This window comes from Pholis gunnellus (assembly GCF_910591455.1).
Source record: "Pholis gunnellus genome assembly, chromosome: 11".
Classification (NCBI taxonomy): domain Eukaryota; kingdom Metazoa; phylum Chordata; class Actinopteri; order Perciformes; family Pholidae; genus Pholis; species Pholis gunnellus.
In genome coordinates, this window is record NC_136538.1 from 10,375,715 (window position 1) to 10,398,491 (window position 22,777).

General features: G+C 41.6%; 2 protein-coding genes across 2 annotated transcripts; one reads left to right on the plus strand and one right to left on the minus strand.

The window, feature by feature from the left end:
* Positions 1 to 488: 488 nt before the first annotated feature.
* On the plus strand, positions 489 to 9,583 carry tmem87b (transmembrane protein 87B; the record flags this gene model as incomplete). The annotated part of the gene is made up of 19 exons (XM_079169127.1): positions 489 to 638; positions 1,489 to 1,549; positions 1,642 to 1,733; positions 1,834 to 1,968; positions 2,054 to 2,107; positions 2,303 to 2,468; positions 2,674 to 2,735; positions 3,038 to 3,221; positions 3,308 to 3,407; positions 3,528 to 3,621; positions 4,391 to 4,461; positions 5,646 to 5,755; positions 5,901 to 5,959; positions 6,051 to 6,154; positions 6,237 to 6,310; positions 6,429 to 6,499; positions 6,689 to 6,741; positions 6,837 to 6,867; positions 7,731 to 9,583. 19 exons carry the CDS (start codon positions 489 to 491, stop codon positions 7,770 to 7,772), a joined length of 1,713 nt encoding a protein of 570 aa, XP_079025253.1. The 3' UTR covers positions 7,773 to 9,583.
* A 1,908-nt stretch (positions 9,584 to 11,491) lies between these two features.
* Positions 11,492 to 22,057, minus strand: fbln7 (fibulin 7; the record flags this gene model as incomplete). The annotated part of the gene is made up of 8 exons (XM_079169213.1): positions 11,492 to 12,648; positions 13,843 to 13,981; positions 14,381 to 14,518; positions 15,112 to 15,249; positions 15,410 to 15,535; positions 17,776 to 17,952; positions 20,641 to 20,803; positions 21,980 to 22,057. 8 exons carry the CDS (start codon positions 22,055 to 22,057, stop codon positions 12,276 to 12,278), a joined length of 1,332 nt encoding a protein of 443 aa, XP_079025339.1. The 3' UTR covers positions 11,492 to 12,275.
* Between the last annotated feature and the right edge of the window lie 720 nt (positions 22,058 to 22,777).

Genomic DNA, 22,777 nt, shown 5'->3' on the forward strand with positions numbered 1-22,777 from the left:
AATTGCATAGATCAGTATTGAGAACAACTATATGCAATTAATCTATACATGCATAGGAATGTAATCCCCAGTAAGTATAGATATGTTGTGTACATATTAAGTAATGTGGCGTAGACCTAAGTAGTATTTTGTAGTTTTGAGTTGAAAGCAAATTGTCACAAAATCATAATTAATCAGGTAAATGCCGGAACTTCAAAAACGGTGATGTACTGTAAACTGTATTGTAAAAAAGTTGAGGTTATTTGCATTATGTTTCCTGGTCTAGGTCACTAGGTTTGAAGTTTAGCTGACAAGTAGGTCATCCTTCTGTCTACAATATAAATCCACAGGCTAATAGTAAACCTGCAGCTCTAGCAGGCATGTGTTTTTTGTAATAAAAAGAGCAGTCAACCTCCACGCTGGGACGGGTGATTAACGTGTTAAAGTGAAAACCCTCTGGTGGTTCACGGCGCCGCCTGCAGGGAAGTGATGTTCACTCCCCCACCGACATGGCTGCTGCTGTCAGGATGAGGACGTGGAGCTGTCCGACCAGAGGAGTTTTCTACCCTTGGGCAGTCCTTTTTTTAGTTTTATTCAGTACCATACATGCAGTCAATGCAGCGCCAGAGACGGGGCTTTGGAAAATCACAGTTGTAAATGTGAGTATTTTAGCGAAAAACGCTGGATAACTGCAGCACCGGTTAGCTAACGTTAGCTACATTAGCCTTGTTATGCTCGCTCGCTAGCAGCTGCCAGTGTGGGTACAGTCGTGTAATCCTTCCTGCGTTAATCGTGTCGCGTTAACCACTCTTGACTAGGACTTATCCTTAATAGACGTGGATAAAGTGTGCCTGCCGAAAGAGCAGAGTGTGTTGTTGGCTAATTAGCATGCACCTGGTGGAGAAGGTTAGCCGTCGGCTAACTAGCTGGCTACAGTTTAGCCATGTTGTACAGCTGTCCAAAGACTCTTTGTAGTTCAAATGTGTTCCCTTATCTCGGTCTGAGCTTTTTTATCAGCAACTTTCAACACATTGTTGCTGTAATATATACACGGAAACACACCCTGAAAGTTGCATTACAATCAAGTGCTTGCACAGTGGAGTTGCTCCTCTTCTCTATCAGTATTAAGACAGTTCCTAGATTCAATCCAAGGAGAACTAGAAAGCCTCGATAAATAATTGAAGTACAGAGAAGTTTCAAATTCCCTCTGTTGTTGTCTGTCTCTATATCTAGTTGCACTAGTAGGTGTGCTGACTGAGAGGCAGGGTGAAACCTGGAGAGGTCATCAGACAGACAGGCATTATGAACAATATTAAAGTTTCTGATTCACCTGACCCACAGGCCTTTTCTCTGCGTCACTAACACAGAGAGGGTTGCGTTTGAACGAGTGACAGTACTAACTACTGAGCCCCTGTCCCGCCTAAACGACGAATCAGTTCAAACTTATTATACACTAATGTATTAATCAATAAGAAAAACAATCTTTTTTTTAAATTATCCATCCTGCAGACCTCAAGACCACTGTTGTTAAGAAAATCCATGTATAAAGACACGGACATTGAATTGAAAGGTAAGACATGGAAGAAGTGCTGATGACTCATTAAAGAATGGTTCCCTTTTGGTCCCTTGTGCTTATCGTCTCCTCGTGTCCTCATCTTTTAGTTGTGCGTTTTGGCTGTCCTGAGGCGGTGACCTTCTCTATTCACTGGTATTTAAAATACTACCCCTGTCACAATGAATTCAACAATATTGATGTAAGTACATGCGCTTAAAGTGATGCTAATGATCTGACGTCCTTGTCTATCTAGCCTTGAGTGTTTGTGAAAGCTGAGTTGTGACTGTCATTGTCTGAAGGAAATGTATGGGAGAACACCTCTGAGTCGTGGGGAGGGCCTGGATCCAAATCCCCTGGGACAAGGGGAGTTCATCGAACACAAACACAGCCCCATACCGTGTAACAATGGCCTGCACTCCTTATCGGTGCTCAAAGTAGGTTTGTTACATTAGTCACGCACGCACGCATGCATCATGGCGTTTATTATCTCTCAGCATTCGGTAACTTTGTGTTTTTCAGAAAGCCAAGGCAGAGCCGCGTCCAGTCAGTCCACCTGTTGAGGGCGAAGTGCCTGTAAGAAAACATAAATGCTCTTTATTTTTAGTAGAATAGTGTAAGTTAAAGTAGGCAAAGATGTAAGAAAAAGATATTCCTGACAGTATTCAGTGTCTTTGTTTAGTGTGTTGTTTCTTTACACGGCTTGCGCAAACATCGTATTCATCTTTTTAAATTGGTGATAAACACTGCACCACTTTTGTAAAACTGCAGGATGAAAAAGACACCAGATGGATTACTGAGGAATATGACAGCAACTCCAACAACGGCAGTGTAAATATCCAAGACAACGTCATAGCCACAACGTGGAAGGACGGGCCTTACCTCCTGGTTGTTAAGATTGTGTCCAGTAAACCGGAAGCCAACTGGAATTTAACGGGTGAGATCTTTTCATGTGCAACTAAAATACTGTGTGACTGGCTTAGAGGAACCTAAACACCCTGTGTGAATGTACTCTGCAGAGAAATACAGTTGAAAGCATGGGCTGGTTGGTGGTGCATGAATGTGCAGAATTGACTTCCCTAATCACAACCACAAAAAAAAAATATTGTTAACGTGTTGTGAATATTGGTTTTATTTTGCAGTTCATGTGGTGATGAAAGGCACCCATGGCTACATTTCTATCACAGAATGGCCTCTCATGATTGTAAGTAGATGACTTTATGTTGCATGAACCTGAATTTGCAAAAATATATGTACATTAATATTATGTGGCCATGGTTCTTTCTTTATGGGGGGGGTTGTAATAGACACTGTTTTTGGTTTGTGCATCTTAGTAGTGACGCAACGGAGTCAAAAGATTTAGTTTCATAAACTCAAGAGCAACATCTGATCCTAGCAAATCACGCTGAAGCTGTACAAGTAGTCCGCACTCTGTGGGGAAAGAAAGATGTGGGATGACTGCTTCCATATGTGTTTATACACTAACCCCTCACTGTCTGTTTGTAGTTCTACATGGTGATGTGCATGGTGTACATCTTCTACGCCTTGCTGTGGTTTATCTGGGCAGCGTGCTACTGGAAGGATCTGCTGAGGATCCAGTTCTGGATAGCGGGGGTCATATTCCTCGGCATGGTGGAAAAAGCTGTCTTCTGTGCCGAATATGAAAACACCAACGCTGTCGGCTCTGCCTGTGAGTGTCTCCAGGTCATCGTTACCCTTGAGATAGTAAAAATGTTTTGTAAGTGTCATTTATTCACCCGTCTGTGTTGCCTTCAGCTCCAGGCTTGTTGATCTTCGCCGAGCTGGTCTCTGCCCTCAAGAGGACTTTGGCTCGATTGCTCGTCATCATCGTCAGCCTGGGCTATGGCATTATAAAGTATGTCAACATGTCTTTGAACACAAAGCTGCTACTCGTTTGTTGATTGAAAAACCACAAATTATTGTAGAAACAAATCAGGCGATTTTTTTTATTTTCTCCTTGTCTGCATAATTTCAGGCCTCGACTCGGGCAAGTAATGCACCGAGTTGTTGGGCTCGGAGTCCTCTACTTTTCCTTCGCTAGCATTGAAGGTGTCCTGAGGATTACTGGGGTGAGTAGGAGATCAGTCAATGCAAATGTCAACAATAACATGTGACACACAACCTGTTGAGTCGTAACGTTATGTTACATTAGTTATGCCGCTGAACGAAGCTCAAACTGAGTGCATCACATTGTGTGACATTAACAGCTCACTATTTTCTGAATCAGTGTGACGTTTGCTTGCATATAAAATGCTGTGTAACTCCTTCGTGGGATTCTCTAGGGTCATAAGTGGACTAGATTGCACCCCCATCACTGGAACCTTAGGGGAACGAGAGTGTTGTTGTTAATAGGACGTCCTGTCGCAGCATCAGTTGTGTAGTCTGGTGGAGAAAGCGATGAGTCTGATGGTATTTATCACAGATAATATTCAATCAGCAGAATTAATTTCACTTTGATTTGGTCAAAATTAAAGTGATTTCCATGTATCCGTCATCATGGGACAGTGTCAGATCTAAATACAATTCTTAAGGATAATGTTAAAATATGCTGCATCAAGTTTACTGTATATTTGTAGGCTGTGCAGCTGTCTTGTAGGCAATGAGTGGTAAAATAAACCTACAAATGTACACGATTATACATTTTCTGCAACACTCAGCTAGTGTTAGTTGGCAAATTCGCTGATAAAAACTGAACTTGATAAAGTATCTGATTAATGAATCGAGTCATTGATAAGTAATTAAGAATTAGCATTACAGTATTAAAGTGTTGTGATTTGAAGTAAAACTGACATCACAATTTGTGTATTTTCTTGATTTGTTGGGTCTCCAAATATCAAGGGTCGAGACAATGGCCCCGCTCTCATTACAGAAATTGTTCTGGCTGTTTTTGACTCCTGCGGCATCTGGTTCATATCCTTTCAGCATCAATAATGAATGGCTATTATACCCTCATGTAACAACAAAGTGGACATATTTGTTAACTAACTGAGCCCAAGTGACTGCGTTTTCTTGCCTCTTGTTTTGGATTATTGGTAGTTTCTTCTTTGCATTTTGGTGAATGATTCTATAATTTACTGGCCTTGCCGCCATCTTTCTCCTCTTCCTTGTGCCCTTTGGTCCTGCTTTGTCCTCCCGTCTAGGCAAAAGACTCTGACTTGGCCCTGCTGGCCAACATTCCCCTGGCTCTGCTTGACTCCTCTCTATGCTGGTGGATATCCTTTAGTGCACCCACAACCTTTCCCTGTGTGGTCCCCCTCTGCTCCTCACCTCCTTCACACGAGCCCAAATTAGAGCCCTTTCCCAGATGATTAGCAGTGAAAGAGCACTTAAAGTACAAGTCAGCAGAGAGAGACATACAGCACTGCATTCATCATTCATCCTTCACTGAAATTCATAACAACTTTTTTTTTTTTCTGGTTGATATTTAACTGCTCTTAAAATCCTCCATTCTCACTGCTTCTTTTCTTGTACAATCGGTGACATCAGGTTCCTATTAATGGTCTTGGCCTGAGTTGGTAGAAGCCATTGATTTGCATGCCTACCCAGCACCCGTTACAGGTGTTCCTGTTTAAAGAATGTACAAAGTGCGCTACTAGGGTGGGCAATATGGAGAAAATGCTCTATTGTAACGTCTTTTAAAATCTTAACATGGCACATTTTCTGCAACATTAATTGAAACATTTTTAATTAAAAAAAAAATGTAAGGGATAGTTCCCACTGTTTATTATTTCTATCGCTTCACGGTATACATTGTCATATTGCCCAATCTTAAGTAGCACTTTGACAAAGACTTATTTTTTAGACAATAAGAATATGGCACGTAAAATCCAAAAATACTGTTTACATATATTTCAGTTGTCCACATTATTAGTAAACCTAGTTAGGAGTGTGTAGACATTTTATTCTAAAGGTAAAGACCTAATAACCTGAGTCACCACTTGTATTTGCTTATTTACAAGTGATGTGGCCACTTATTTACATGTGACTCGGTGTCTGGAAGAAAGAGATAGTGTGTGTACTCGTGTAAAGGTTATGAGGTCCCATTGATTCTTTTGTAATATAGCTTCCATGTGTTTACCTTGACTGCCACTAACATCTTTGTCAGCCTGGCTCAAACCATCAAGACTCTGAAGCTGAGGAAAAACCCCGTCAAGTTGTCACTGTACAGGCACTTTACAAACACGCTCATATTTGCCGTCATTGGTGAGTGGTACGACTACACTTTCAATCATAATATTGAAAATCAGCGTTCATGATTTCTAGATATTTGTATTGTTAACCATACATAACCTGTGAAAACACAAGTCCTGATGAGTTGCGTCTCAAACGTTGCCCTTATTTCCCTCAGCTTCCATCATTTTCATGGGTTGGATAGCAAAGAAATTCCGGCTTGCAGATTGCCAGTCTGTGAGTATGGTTTGGCACATTCATCAGTAGTTGTGTTAAAAATAAATAGATTAACACTTTATTGATTATTGGGCCTTTTTTGTGTGTAAAGGATTGGATTGAGCTGTGGGTGGAAGATGCCTTCTGGAGGTTCCTGTTCTCCGTCATTCTGTTCGTCATAATGTTTTTATGGAGACCGTCTGCAAACAACCAAAGGCGAGCAGTGCATTGGGGACTGTTGAATTCACCAACATGAATTGAACCCTGTTATTAATCTATCAATCTCACATGTCCACAGGTATGCTTTCACGCCTCTCATTGATGACTCTGACGATGAGGAGATTGAGGAATTCGTCGCCTCTACAAACCTTGGTACGATGACATCATGGGAGCGCTACCTTTTTGTCCAGTACGCTGCAAACATTTGGAGTGTCTAATAGTGCTTTCATACTCATTTAATATTTCTTTCCTACGTCTTTCTTCTTCACAGCTGATGGCATAAAGTTGAGAGCATCTAAAAGTGAGACGAATGGCACAGTGAAGCCTGCAGAGAAAAACCCAGTGAGTAGCACAACTGCACTCTTGGTTTGGAATATTTCAGTGTTGATTAGTGTAATTCAGTACGGTTTATTAAAAATAAACAGCAAAAAAGTAGCAAAGGCAGCTGTACAAGTGTATTTCAGCAGATGGCAGTATTTACACTTATTCACACTTTTTTTTTTCTCATCTTTTTTTTTCTCACTTTTGCAGGAGGAAGACTTGAAGTGGGTGGAGGATAACATTCCTAGCTCTCTTACGGATATGTAAGCATCCTATCAAAATTATATTTATGAATCCAGCAAGCTGTTTTCATATAAGACGTGTGTGAATCTAACAGAGTTTCTGTTTGTTGCTGCAGAGCTCTACCAGTCCTGCTCGACTCAGATGAGGTATGAATTACTTTACAATCTATAAATATATATAATAACAGGATTCACACACCTTATTTCCTTTAACCAGAAACAGCTGGTCCACATTATGTGGAGATGAGTAACTTTGTCCAAAAGCACCAAGAGAGAAACTCATTTGGGACTCATTTTGGAGTTACTGTATCGGTGACGAAATGGGGACTGAGTGATGGGACCTGCAGTCAATACGTTTTGTTCATACCTTGAAATCTAGCACATACTTGCTGACTGTTCACTAAACCTCTCCCCCGAAGAGGGATTGTCCAATCATAGCTTAGCAACTGAAACGAGGCACCACAGGCCTGTCACGCTTTGGATCTCTTCACTTGTGAAATGGTGTGCATGGCGCTGTACTGAGCGCAATGCTCTGCACTTAAAAGAGTGACTGCACCCAGTCTTAACAAGTTGGCTCTCCCTGCCAACTAGTGGTGACAACATGCTCTTTCCACAGCCTGTGCTGCAGTGGTGTCTCATGGCCCCTAACCCTACAGCACCAATGCGATATCACAGCTGGGTGTGGTCATGAGTATTAGTAGCTAGCTAGCTAACTAGCTTCAGCTTATAAAATCTGCCAACAACCGGTGTACTTTTGTCTGCCCCCGTCTGAAATCAGGGACCCGTTGTTTAATAAATGACTAAGAATTTCGGGTGGTACAGTTATTGTGAACTGCACATGTGCTCGGCCAGAATGGAAAGCTTGACAGGCGTAGAAAAAGTAACAAAGGGGGGGTGAGTCAAATGGTTCATTGTGTCTGAATAATAACATGCAGTAACATTGGTGTTCAGGGGATTTCTTGATAGCCTGGACAAAAATGTTTAGTTTATATTTGCATGTTATTTCGCAGGAAATCATGACGACCAGATATGAGATGTCAAAGCTGGAGTGAGGCAATCGATTTCCAGACATGGAGGAGAAGATAGCAGCTGTCTCTGACTCTGCCTCTGCAGCAGGGTTTCCTCCAGGATCTCCAGTCGGTTGGTAGAGGTGGTGGAGTGCCGTTTACTTTTTTTAGGGCCTCTTCCCAATACGGCTTCTACTTCGCAGGGTGGTCCAGGTCTCGTTTCCTCAACTTGTCAAGAGCAAAGGACTCTACCAGAGGAAAACTGTCTTTTCACTGACCAACTGGCTCACCATTTCCCTGATTATGATCAGTTTTGAGCCTTTCTTTCCAAAGAGAATTTTTCATTTTATATTAAGTGCTGTATTTATTTCTGTTATGTTCATGAGAATTTATTTTATCAGAGAGTTACGAACAGTGGGCCTGATGCATGAACATACCCTCAAACACACGTTAAGTGTCTTTTTGTGGGTATCTAGATGTTATTGGTTGGTTGTAATAAAACAAGATGCCTATTTATGATGGGGAAATAATTCAAAAGCCTTTTTTTCTCAGTAAATAACACAGAGACTGGTTTATCTAGCATCTTTTTGCAGCCATGGGAGGGAAACAGAATTTAATTTCAATTTGTTTGTTAATTAATCCCAAACAGGATTTGTCTTTATATATAAATATCTGAAGCACACTTATTTTCTTTTTTTTTTTTGCCAACAAAAAATAAATTCACACACACACTTTGACTAGAACATTTTGCTCTTATGCACTTTGAAGTTCAAATCTTTGCCTACATGTAGTTCTTGTATGAGGCCTAAACTGTTCAGGTAGTTGAGAACAATATGTATGAAAGTGTTGTTCATGTCTCTGGCATCCTCAGTACCGGTGTGTGTGTGTGTGCGTGTGTGCGTGCGTGCGTGTGTGTGTGTGTGGGGGGGGGGCACAAACTATTTGAATTGAAATGTAGGTTCAGAAGTGTAGAATTTGGAGTTTGCAGTCATGTTTTGGATCTGCTGTTTGTGGGTGGGCAGGTGTTTGAATTAGGGAGCAATATACTGTATGTATGTTAATATGGAGTTTAGTAATTTCATTATTTATTTGTGTTTCAAGTGTACTTATAAGTTGTTACAGAGTTTGTTCGTACATGTTTACTCTCGAGTGTGTTTACAATGTGTGCTTCCATTTGGTTGATTTGATTTGGATCCTGAACAGTTTCACAATGTGTTTGGCGAACGGCAAACTGCAGCTTGTTTCTTATTGCTTTGCAGTGTTTGCTGGTAAAAAAAACAAACCATTGTGGTTTCGCAGACACCGTGAAAACATGTCAAATGCGTCTTAATATTTTTTTTTTCTGAAATTGGCTGCCCTGGTGTTTTTGTCAGTGTAGTTTTGGAGTTGGAACACTGTCGTCATCTTCATGTGTGTTGTTCTCCGAGTAAATGTAACAGCAGGACTTGGGCCATCCCACATGACATATTTGATAAGCAAAAGCTGATCACTTGGGTTCATAATGTCACTATTCTGTTTTTATATTGGTTGGAAACCTGGAATGATTGTGCTTTTGGTGGCAAGCTGTCCTGTTATATAAAAGTGCAGACACCTGCAGTGGACCTCGAGTATTTGTACAGATGGGTATTGGCTGATTCCTGTTATTGCATAATTCCACAGGTAGAGCGGTGTCTGGATAATATGACTCATCTTTTTTTTTTTTCACAAAGAACTGGGCATAGACATTTCATACCAGCAGTTTTCTTCACTCTTCCTTCTCAGGAAGTGTGTCCTCAGATTACATATTAATCTTCCACAGGAGACTGTTTGTTTCTTTGTCTATGATTTTCAGTATTCTTTTGGAAATAAAAATACATATTTTACTATGGTTGTGGTTTTTGCTGCGTTAGTAGAACAATGTTACTCTAAAGCTGTCTTGTAAATACCAGATTCAAGAGGAAATGGGAGAAGAAATGGGCTGTTTGAGGAAAATTGTAATAAATGATAATGAAACCGACAGTTTACATGAAGCCCATGTTAAAAATATAAACCCTGAGTTTTCACGCTGAAACAACAATAAATCTACCAGCAATCAATGTATTTGTCATGTTGACAATACAAGTTGTTCTATGTAACGCAAACTGGTTAAACCTTTAACATTAGAGTGCCATTTTAAAATGACACTTTATACTAGACGTTGGGTTTGTTTGTACCCTTTTTCGTGAAAGAAGACAAACCTGTCATAGGCCTTTGGATCTAAAGTACCAATCAATAACCGCCAAAATACCTTAACTGGAACTGTGCAATTATGAAATCACTAATAAAACCATCAGGATTTCGTTGTGGAGACAAACAGGAAAACATGGCCTCATTTTAAGAACACCCCTGTGGACACCAGAGAGACCTGGTTCGTCCATCTGAGCAAGCTGCTACCTTCATTTCTTCTCTTTTTTACCAGTTTTCTTTTCTATCTATAATATATGCTTTCTATCTACGCTGATAGAAGGACTAAATAAAACAGTATTATATTTGTCTCAACCATAAGAAAAACAAGTGTCATTTTATTACTCTGGTAGATTTATAGTGTGCCAGCTGTATCCCTTCAATATGATTTCTGCTTTTGTGCTTGAATAAGTAAAAGATGTTTACTTACATTTATTTGAGCCCATTTCCAACAGTAGTTCAGCATTGGCACAGGAAACAGATCCTCACCAACACCAAAGACAGAGGACACACAATCTATAGTAAACTAGTACGGCATCACGTCTTAAACTTTCAAAAACACATTATCAAAAGCTTCATCAAATTGGTATTTACTGCTGTCGTCTGTATATTTGTGTGTATCTATGTGTGTTTCTGTTATTTTGTCCACTCCTTATGAATGGTGCACTAAAGTCTCCAGACGCACTAAGAGGAAGCTTCCACAGAGCCCCAAATTCACAATGTTCCTGTGACTCTGACGTAAACCCAGTGTAAACCACACTATGTGCTGGCTTTGCTTCAAGGCCCTTACTGTATATTTTTATTGTTACTTTCCAGCAAATGGCTTGTGTTATGTAGCTCAGTGTTCTCCAATAGTCTCTGGCAATAAGTCCTGCCGCCTCAGAATGGATGAAACATGTGAAACATCAAATAGCCCGAGCACAAGCCTGGAAACAAAGGCTGCAATGTGAGCCCTCCCGGTATGGTTACTGAAGGAAATTACTGCCATTAAGGCGCGTTGTCATTTTCAGAGCGGCGTGTACCATCGGGGCATGTGTTTTGATTCTCACCATCCACTCCCTCCTGGAAGCATGCAGCTCTTTTAATGCAATGTAAACCCCTGGATGGAGACGAGAGAGGAGGACAGAGTGAAGAGAACACATGTGGTGGACATTAGTCTCTTCTTTCTCTAACACGTAGACACACGAAGATATGTTTTGAAAATGTGACAGTTACTGTTCCTCGTATTGAAGTCTAAATGAAACACTGTTTGTTTCTGAGACATTCTGGGAAATGCTGCTTTGACTTGTATCGTCTGTGAACTTATGCCTCACGGGTAATATAAAAAAAAAAAAACCCACATTCTTCCTCTTTAACCTTTCATCCATCCAGTCGGAGAACTTTTGATAGCCGTCCAGCGTTCATTCATCAACTATGCGTTGGTTTGAATTTCACTCATTAAAACTCACTCATCATGGCAGAATACTGTAGAATGAAAAGCAGCACAGCCAAAAGGACATTTAATAGCACTCTGTTCAGCGTCAAATGAGGTAGTTTTAACAAATACTGAAATGTTAGACCGACTTTATTTCAGTTACGTAGAGACAATTAAAATCCCAGATAAATTGCGTAGTGCTTTGCAAGCTTGCCAAATCAACGTTGATCTGAATATAATCATTTCTGGGTAACATACAGAATATGAGTTACAGAGGAAATATGCTCAGGTACAGGACTGCATCTACTGTTTAAAAAAAACAACAACTCCCTTAGTATAATGGATGGTGCTTAAACAAGGCAAACTAGTACAAAAAACAAAACAAATATACAGTATATGATGGAAGATAAACATGTGGCCTACAGTATGTTACAATGTAAAAACCAGCAATAATATTTCCAATAAGTTAGAGCCTCAGGAGCACTAATGTCTTATAGGGATTTATCGTCAACAAAGCGAGGGCAGTGCATCAGCCCCGGGACTGAACCCTGAGCTACAGACATGATCTATGATGGACATAAAAATACAAACATAAAGCAACAGCAATGACAAAAACAGTTCTGCAACCCTCCCAACCCATTTATGCTCTTGTTCAGCTTGTTTCCATGCATCCAAACACACTCAGTCAAACATCAGTCAAAGCTCATACTGACTTAAAGAAGCATCTATGATGTGTTTTGCCGTAAATTGTTATTCATAATATAACTGTTTTATTATAATATCGGCTTGTCACTTGACCAGCTACTCAGGCAAATTAATTTCTGATATGGAAATAAGAAACGGTATCAATAAACTCGTGCCCATCACACACTCTTCCTTGCTCCTCTTCCCCTGTCTGTCTCTAGTCGTCCTCCTCCTTTGCCAGCACGCTCTCAGAAGTTGTAAGGGGAAACCAGAACGTTAACTCTGGCCACATGCTTGGCCTGAAAGGTGCGGTCGCTGTACTCAGACATGTCCACATCAACGCTGATCTCCTGCGGCCCGCGCAGCTGCTGAACCAGTATCAGCTCACCCGTCTGCCTGTCTGAACGCTGCATGACAAAGATGCCTCGGGAGTTTCCGCTCACTATGCCAAAGCGCAGGCTGTCCGGCCCGGTGCGCCCTGGGGCGGAGGCGGTCGCCATACGGAAAAGGGTCGCAGGAGTCTGCAGATTGGAGGTCAGGGACAGGTAGTGGAAGGACACGGTCTTGGGAGCCTGGTGGCAGGATCTGCTGTCCATGGGACAGGGGTTTCTCTCACACTGACTGCCGGACAGAAACAGAAAGACAGCTAATTTTATAAGCAGGGGGGGGGGGGGCGTTACAGGACAAAGTGGTACATGTTTTCCATTCTCTATGTGTTTGGCAGTTGTCATGTAATGCAGCCATTTTGTCACTGAGAAAACCATTACATAATAGTGTTTATAAGTGCCTCTTTGTGACTGAAGAGTAGTGACACACATACATACAGTACATATGAAGTCATGTGCCCCGAAGTGTTGGATCATAGAAAGCTGTGACCTTTTTTTCTGTGAAGTACTTCCAAAATTCCATCTCTGCGCACAACAATCTCAAAACCTGCATAGAATTATGAAACGGGGACTCAGCTACTGCCTTTTCTCGATTCCTTGCTCTCTCCCTTGTTACAAGTGTTTTCCCAAACATTTATTCATCCCCTTCGCTGGCAGCGGAGCGGTATTTCACCACATTGATGGTTCAGTAGAAGCAAACAGAGCTTTGTTTCAAGCTCTTAAATGAGGCAGCTTGCTGATGACTTGGCGAACATGGAGATGGAAGTTGTAATACCTCCAAACATTTGGCCAGACACAGACGTTCGACATGGTTTTCAAGAAAAAGAAAAAAAAAAACGTTGTCTGGTGAAGTTCTGCTGATACATGTTCTTTTTCAGGAACGATTTGCTTCACTGTGATCCACATCTCTTGTGTTTTATTGTCATCGGTTTGGTTAGCTTGGCAGTTAGTTGTATTGCTGCACAGCCAGAACTCAGCAGTTACCATGGCAAGATTATTGTTATTTCTACCATTAGCAATATGGCCAAAACTATGTCTCCAGTTGTAGGAAACCTGAATTTCCCTTTTATGTATTTCAGCTAGAGAGCTCTAAGGCTGTAACACCTCGCTCAAGTGCACCTCGTCAATGACAGTCGATACATGTATTTTAACCTTCAGTCACGCATGCGGGTTCACTGGCATGGCTTACCTGCACACTTGAACACAGGAATGATCTGTTTTATTTCTGCTTTTCTTGCTATTCCAAGTCAAAATGTCCGCCAGGAGCCCATTAGTGTCGGGTCTGATTTAGTATTCACATGGCCATTTGAAAGTTGATGACAATTTCCTGCTGGCACGTGGAAGATGTGATCCTGGTTTATTTTCTCTAAAGCTTTTTTCACTGACAAAACAAATGACAAAGGGGTCACATCGGGGTCTATCCACTTACAAGGGAGACGTCTTGACGTAGCTGATGTTGCCATGAGAACGGGGACACTCTGGGTTGACGCACTGAAAGCCTCCCCCCGTGTTGATACAAGTTGTCCCTCGGCTACAGTTGTGCTGCTGGCTTAAACATTCGTCCACATCTGGAAGACAAAACAGCAGAGGCATGTAAGAATGAGAAGCGGGCAGAGAGACTTGCCAGACTGACTCCCTGCTTCCTGGTTACCACAGTCAGAGGGGGTGCTGTGCTGTGATTGTTTATTTGGGTTCTTAGTTTAGTCTCATGTCCTAAAGATCCCTTCTGCTGGGAAAGGGTGAGGTCACTCATTCCACTGGCAAGCATTGTAAGCTTCAGGGGTGCAAATTAAAGTGGAAACGAGGTTTGGGGCCGACAGACACCTCTGCAGAAACTAAAAGCTCGTTGCTTAAAGGCTCCTCTCCTTAAGTCACAGGTATTCCTCTCTGGAGCTACATACCCAGCCAGATCTGCAGCCAGGGCTCTGTGAATGAGCCTTTGTCCTCTGTTCCCTCTTGTCACTCACCCTCACAGTTCCGCCCGTCTGGGAGCAACTTGTAGCCGCTGGGGCACGAGCAGTGGTACGAGCCCGGGACGTTCACACACTCGTGGACGCAAAGCTTCCCTCCTTGGTCCAGCCGATACACCTCACACTCGTTTACATCTGTCAGGAAACAGACAAGGAATCGCATGTCGTGAACATCCATCACATGGCCATTGTGCACTGAAAAGTAACTAGGAGGGAGCCTGTAGGTACCTCATACAGTTTACAACACACACCGAGGAACCATACTATGTTGTTCCTGTCCCTCAGGTTATCGTCAGTATTGAAGTCTATCAGGTTTGCCCTTTCAGCATTGAAAGCATCAACACATTTCAGGCAACTACTTGAAAACAGTAATTTCGAATTGTTACTCAACCAGTTACATTTTAAAAGCAACTGAACTGTGACCTAAATGAATGCTAATCAGCTTGTGACCTCCCAAGAGGATTATTTTGTTTGTCACAGACTGGCCCCTCAGATTTCTCTTATTTGCAACCATATTAATCACTAGAGGAGTAAAAGATTTGGCTACTCTGGAATCTTTTCAGCAGCAAAGTCCCTTTAACATGTGCTATTTGTGCTGCAGAGATGTTATTGAGCGGAGCAACCAGCTTCAGGGAACTGTAGCTGACCTCGCCTCCCTGTGAGGAGGAGCAGTGAAAGGATAATTTCCCCACAGGGATCAATTAAGGAACACATCATTTACAGCTCACCCTGACAGATACTGTTGTCAGAGGTGCCACTCATGTGAAAGCCGGCATCACAGCTGCAGTGTTGGGCTCTGTTCACTTGCGCACAGCGAGGTCTCCGGCTGAATGCTGGATCATTCATGACACTCCACTCCGGTGGCGCTGCATTGGGGGAGACAATATGAAAGATGAAGACCTGTCCTAACATTTGATCTCGAGCTGAACACATATTATATGTAAACATGTACAGTAGTAGATCCCAGTCTTGACTGACAAGAAAATGCCAACTAAACAAAGAGTCTCAGACGTTTGTGGCACTGACCTGTCTGGGTTTGATGCTGACAGTGAGAGCCACTCCAGTTCTGGGGGCAGGTGCATTTGTACTGGTTAACGCCTTCCACACAGGTGCCTCCATTTTGACAGGGATTACTTGCACACTCACTTATATCTGTGGGTGCAGGAGAGAACAATCACAGTGGTCAGCTTTCTTTAAAGAAACGTGCAGCTTGTTCCGAATCTCTTGTTTTCATCAGTCTGGTGCATACAGATCAAAGGCACAACAGATGCAATTTTGAGGTACATATTTCTGAGATGAACCTTTTTTTTTATCATCAATCTTGATGCTCCCTTTGACATTGTTTGTTGTCACAGTTATGATCTATGAGAAACACCTTATAATCTTTGCCTCAGGCTGAAGGTTCTATTTGTGCTGGTATGTAAAGTGATTTTATCCAGCGGTATCTTCACAACCTATCAGTGTGCTTCTATAAATCTTTGACAAAATAAAAAATACTAGGTGCTTCAGAATAAAATACATAGAATAATTCAACACAATGGTTGGCAGAAATCGTCTGCAGCCCAATTTATCAAACAGCATAGATTAGGTCCTGAAAGAAAGAAATGGTCAACAAAAATGAAAGAACCTCTGAAAGCCCTTCCCATCGACTCTCCATCCAAAGAGCGGCAATAAGTGTCCACCCAGTTTGATAACCGATGCTTAAAAATGACAAACTGGTACTGTCATTGTGGGCACAGTATGTCAGTATGTAAGTCTCTGATGCCGTTCTCTTTGTGGAATAGTAGTAGTTATCTTAATCAAATCTAATGGGGAGGACTCTTAAAGTGTACGGCAATAAAATCCATCTCAGCTTCAAAGTTAACTTTAAGGCTTTGTGAAACACATGAGAATCATTTTTCAATGTGAAGGTTTTACCTCTCTGCCAAACAAACAGTTGAGTTCATTCATACTTCTTCACAAGCATTTTATCGACTAAACATGAACAAGTGCAAATTGGTATAAATGCCCTCGACTGTGAGTATGCGTAAAGTAGCGTTTGGACTGGCCAATAGTCCATTATAATAATATAATATCATATAATAGTCTATTCATTTACCCACCAATGTGCAGACGTATTGTCTTTGTTGTGGCATATACAGTATATTGATTATTCATCAAACAGCGGCCCCGAAGATGATAATCCTGTATAGTAAGTACGACCACTCGATACAGAAGTACTACAAAACGCAAACTGTTGACAACAACAAGGGTAACAAACTAGATAAGCAAAATATATTCTGATCTTTGTTTCTATAGTCAGCTCTTAAGAGTTGTGCAGATGTTAAAATGATGAAGCAGCCTCTGCTCTCTGAGCCCACAGTATAATGGATGACAACCAATCCCTTTAATGTTTATTTGGCTTCCCCAGGGGCCACCACAGGGCCATAACATGAAAGGCCCACTTCACTCTGCTAGATATTTTTAAACTCTTCTTAACTTTAAAGTTTTCACACTCCGTCAATACTGCTTTTTAAGCATGACTAAATTTAGACCTCTTATGCCGAGCTGAAAAACATGAACAGGGATAATACTGTGCAGAGTCGAGCCCTCTCATGTTGTTTTAACCATGAATGTCAATAAACGTATGCACATGTTCAACTGAGTGCGCCACTAGGAATTTTTGGAAGAGTGCCACCAGCGCAGGCTGACCGGGCAATCAATAGCATGCTCAACATACTTCTGTGCTATCAGACCGTGGTCTGGGCATAATGTCTGGACCTAACCCCGTCCAGTGGGACTACTGTCAAAGAACCAGGGAAACATGAGCAAGAGCGGTAGGGTTCATCTTACAGTAGCCCAACCACTGCTGTTCATGAGGAGTGGAAACCTGGAGGGTAAGGCACCCCACAGTGGAATGCAGTACAGGTGTTTTTCTGTGTTCAGAGACATTTAATGCCATTTTAACGAGGGCTTCATTCAGTACGCCGAGGAGTTCCAGCCACGCTAAAGAATGCCTCTTTTCTTTGCCTGTTATCTGTGTGTGTGTGTGTGTGTGGGGAGCTCAGTTTTGCTTCTGGGCTGCTGTCTCTTTCAGCCTGGCATTCAGACACCGCTGAGCCGGGGTCGCCCTAAATTGGTGTGGGGATCTCTGCTCCAGCAGTGAATAATGCACAGACATAGCACTTCCTGGCCCAAAACATTCCACCAAATCAGAAAAGCAGTGGATGTGTGTTTGTACGTGGAGAAAGTCAAAGGGGCTGAAAAGCTCCTAATCCTGTGATGAAAACATACAGCAGCTGAAGTGAGACCGCATTCCTCACCTGAATCAAACGCAACACTGGTCTCACACACGGTTAAAAATCAGGCTCCGTGGCAGGGCGATGGGCATGGCATTCCTGTATGTAGCTCACCTTTACAGATGGCACTGATGCCAGTCCAGGTGCCGTTGTCCCGGCAGACACGTGTGGCAGAACCGACAAGATGGTGGCCCTGGGAACAAGTGAAATGGGCCTCATGTCCGACAAAATACTTTGAGCCAAACTTGGTTCCGTGAGCAGGGGCTTCCAGCGTGGGGCAGGTGGTGGGAGCTGTGTGAGAGAGAGAGAGAGCACGAGAGGAAGCTGGTCACATGTGGAGTAAGCCTCCCGACATCCTCTGGCATTCCCTGCCTGGGGATATACACGTGTCGCTGGGCAGCGCAGAGCCTTCATGGGAGAGGACGGTTCAAATGCCTCGTTTACAGTCAGCCAGCACGGCACCGGACATTTTTATGAGTCAGAATCTTGCCGGCAGCCAAATGTTCTGCTATTTTGCATGCTCTGGAAAGTGTAAGGCTTGTATAATATAGAACGTAATCACATTACATAACTTTGTGAATGGATTGGGTTTTTGACTTTTATGAGAATGTATGCCTCATCCCAGTAGGAGAAAATGTTTCCTATGCTTTCAACCTCAAGTGAAAACCACCACTTACACTTACTTTATGATAAATCAATCTCACACAGCCGGACCTCCATCATGTCCGGCTTGAATAATGAAATCCCATTGTGTTGTTTTTTCTAATAACTTTAAGTTTAAGCATCACGTCAAGGGATATGACGGATGCTTTTTTTGCATCTATTGTATGTATGGAAGCATATACTGTAGAATAGGCTAGAACAAGATGGGGAATGCTGCACAACATTATTACACTATCATCAGATTATAATCTATATTATTTTACCAATGCATTTATTGTATATTTATCTGAATCAACAATATATTCCCTTTTATTTAAATGTGTATTTTTTAGATCTGAGCATTTAAAGCTGGTGGTGCAATAACCTAACTTTTGTCCTTTCATTTTGTTGAGGCTTTATTGGTATGAATGTAGAATATATGCTTCCTATTGTCTTGCCAAGTACTCTCCAGAGTTATGGACTGCACCGGTCCATCACTAACAAATTGGCTCAGCATCGACTGCCAAACAACACAATTCCACAAATCCCCTTCCCCTGTCAGGTACCCAGCTGTGTACTGAGATGACCTCGCGCTGTCGGATGAATATGTAACTCCAGAATAGAAGAAGCGATATCTGGCTCTCTATTAACAAGAAATCTGTTTGAAGGTTAACTTCAAACAATTGAATGTTCCCAAGATGTTGTAAAAGTATACTTTAGAATCTTCTGTTGCCTTTAAGTGAACAATCATTCACTGAATTACCAAACCTCAGTCATGCATGCATGTGGAACTTTATGGATTGTCAATTGAATATCCACTCATTTGGTAAACTCTTTGTGAATTTTTGAATTTAAATCCAGTTTATGGTTTACAGCCAACTATATACTGAGTGTTTGCATGATCAGTGGAGCAAATAAAGACATATATTCTGTATTTTTTAGCAGGCTGTCCTCGTGGTATGTTGATTTTACAGCATATACCTAAAGAATGTGTATTAAGTTATGACTATAAATCAATTTCCTACTTTACTATACTAAACATAGCACAGAAAGTAAGCAAGTAAAGTTGTGTTTGGTAGATTATTTCTTTGTTGCTTCTTGGCAATAAATCTTATACCGTTGGAAAGCCTGTTTATTTCCCTTTTTAAATGCTGCCACATTTGTAAGGAACATGCATTTGTGGGATGAGCAGCAGAGCTGAGTATGTAGGTTGCACTCATGAAAGAATTGCCAAATCTTCTCTGCCAATGCCAACAGAGCGGGGTTCATCAGAGACTACTTCCAGAATTTGGGAGTGGAGAAGATGGAATGGCCGGCCAGCAGTCCTGACCTCAACCCCATTGAACACTTGTGGGATCAGCTTGGGCGTACTGTTCATGCCAGAGTGACCAACACAACCACATTGGCTGACTTGCGAAAAAATGCTTTTTGAAGAATGGGATGCCATCCCACAGCAGTGTGTGAGCAGGCTGGTGACCAGCTGTTGTGGCTGTGTTTGGTTCTTCCACACGCTACTGAGGCTCCTGTTTGTTAAATGAATAAATTGTTGAATTGCTAATATGTCTTGTTTCTTCAGACTTCAATCATCCAATCCACCAAACAACACCAAACCAGAGTCAATGGCAGAATAAGCTGTTTGGCATTGGCAGAGAAGATTTGGCAAATTTTTCATGGGCGCAACCTACATACTCAGCTCTGCTGCTCATCCCACAAATGCATGTTCCTTACAAATGTGGCACCATTTAAAAGGGAAATAAACAGGCTTTTCAATGGTATACGATTTATTGCCAAGGAGCATTGTTACAACAAAGAAATAGTCTACCAAACACAAATGTCCTTACTTTTTGTGCTATATTTATATGTAAAAATAAATCCTGCTTCCATTAGAGCTTTAAGAAGTTTAAAACTCCTATAAACAAAAACACCACACATCCATTCACCTGAATTAGACACATGCTTTTTTATAAATATCTTTACCATGTTCCATTACCCAGTTATTTGTGAAATGGGCTGATGTAACAGAATGGAATAAATTATCTCATACACACAGGATATTTGTAACATTATGATGACATTATGATGACATCTCTGCACAGCTCTGCCCAACCTCAACCTGTGCAGAGGTCTCATCACCCAGGATAAGGGAGTCAGTTGGATTAAATAATTATCAACTAGAACAAGTTGATAAAGATTATGATTGAGGACAAAAGACCTTTTTCAGACATTAAGACATTGTGACAAGTGACAGTGTGAAAAGCACGGATGCAAATATTAATTGAATGAGGAATATGATGACGAGGGTGGCGGTATACGTGCTGTTATCTGCTTATTACTCACCAGCTGACTGGTCAGCTTGAGGTAACTTGGAGACAGAGTTCTGGAGCGTTGCCAGCTTTGACTTCATGATCCTGAGGCCCTCCGTAAATCGCATCTCCTGGCCTTTCAGAAACTTCTCCATTTGACGAAGCACCCCGACTACCTGGTGCTTGTCCATGCACGTCTGTGGATAAAGCATGAGCACCATGAGCAGAAAACGAGCTCAGGAACAAAAGTTACCTCAGTTTGACGGTCATAAAATATTAAACAGCTGTGAATAAACATGAATGTGGAGCTGTGGAGCATGATGTATTTGAAACTAAACTCATCTTTGTTACGGTTACAAAGAGTTTTCATTGATATTAGAATAAATTATGTAACATGTTTTTATTGTATTTGCATGAGGCAGTCACCATGATTTCTTTTTATTAAACTCCATTTGCTCTCTATTGACATCTATTTTCCGTTAAACCTCATTGCACTCACATGTGAGATAGTCTAGTCCCACCATCTCTCTTCTTCTCCCCTTTTCCACTTGCTATCACAACTCTTGTGGCAGACACAGCTGGACAAAAGCTGTCTGGCAGATGTCAATGTGACCTAAACCCAAAATGCTGTCCTTCTGTATATTTTGCATAGGAAGGAAGGCACATTGGAGAATCCTGAATGGGCAAACTCAAAATAGCATGGGTGCCACTAACAGTTACTTGAGGGAGAAAGCTTGTCAAGCCATTACAAAGTTCCTCAGAGAAAGTGCCTCTAATCCTTTCAGGAGGGTTTATTAATCACATGCTCATTGGAACAATTTCTCTGTGCAGCATACCTTGAATTCCTGCACTTGCATTTGGAGGACCTTGCAAAAAAACAACTCGCTTCAATACATTACAATTCAATGTGTACATAGTTTGGACTTGTGCAGTAGTTAAAACACTGCTCTGCTTCAGGCAAAGCAGACAAGACAAGAGAGGACTCATATCCGGATGCTACACGGGACGTTTTTGGGAAAAGCAAAAAGTATCGTGCTGTTTCTCCAGTGGAAACTGTAGACTGTGATCACAAACCATGCACAACTTGACACAGGCTACACGATCACAATGAGCTGGATAAAGAGCTTGAACAGAATAAAACACAATATTATTAGTTGGGGTGAAGTTTTTTTTATAATAATAGGATTAAGATATTAAAATGGATTACTTTTCATCAAATGTATGAATATTTCCCAAATAGAGTTTGCTCAGATTGTTTAGATTTGAGTAAGTAACCTATGTCCTAACACACGTTGTTGAGACAAGTTGCCCATGACGGCAACTTTCTTGGACAAGTGAGTTGTTGCATTTAAGGCAAAGTAAATTGCTGTTACCTGAACGGCAGCATGACCACCCTGGATAGCTGTCAAACACAGCAGCAGCAAACACCTGCGTCGAAAAGACAGTGCCATCTCTTAAAGTCCAGTGATAATAAAGTAATGCTGTTCCCTGTTGGTGTTCTCCAAGATTTGGTGATTGGGTAAAATCCCCCAAAACGAGTCCTGTCCCCTTGTTACGAGAGTTTGGAGGATGCTCATCAGGTGTCTGAGACAAGAGATGCGCTCCCGTCTCTTTATCTGCGCTCTGGAAAAGTTCAGCCTCTGAGCTCTGCACGCCACCTAACTGTTTCCTGCAGCAAGAATCCCTCCCACCGAGATGCTCCCACACATTTGTATGCTTTTCTCTTTACATCTCGACGTTGCTGTCAAGGAAAGTTGACCACAGAGTCAGCTATATCTGGTAAATATCACGAGTATGATATGAACTTAATTAAGTTTATTAACTCTCTCGTAAAGGGTAAAAAAAAAAAATGTTGTTTCCTTTTCCTTACAAACTCAAATGACTGGATATTTTCAGAATAAGATCTTCCTAGGAATTGTATGATGCTCATTACGAAACAGGTCGTTAAACCGTTGACATAGCCGGATACACTCCTAAAATGACCGGTTATGTATCCGTAAGATCAGGTAGGCCTAACTGAGAGCTAACGATAACCGTTAAGGCCACATTGTTTTGTAGACTATAAAGAACAACACTCATTTTGAGACTAGTGTTGGTCTGTTGATAAACACTACCGGACGTACATTATGTGCATTTGTCACAGTTTTACGAGCAAGTCTTTTAGGGTTTGG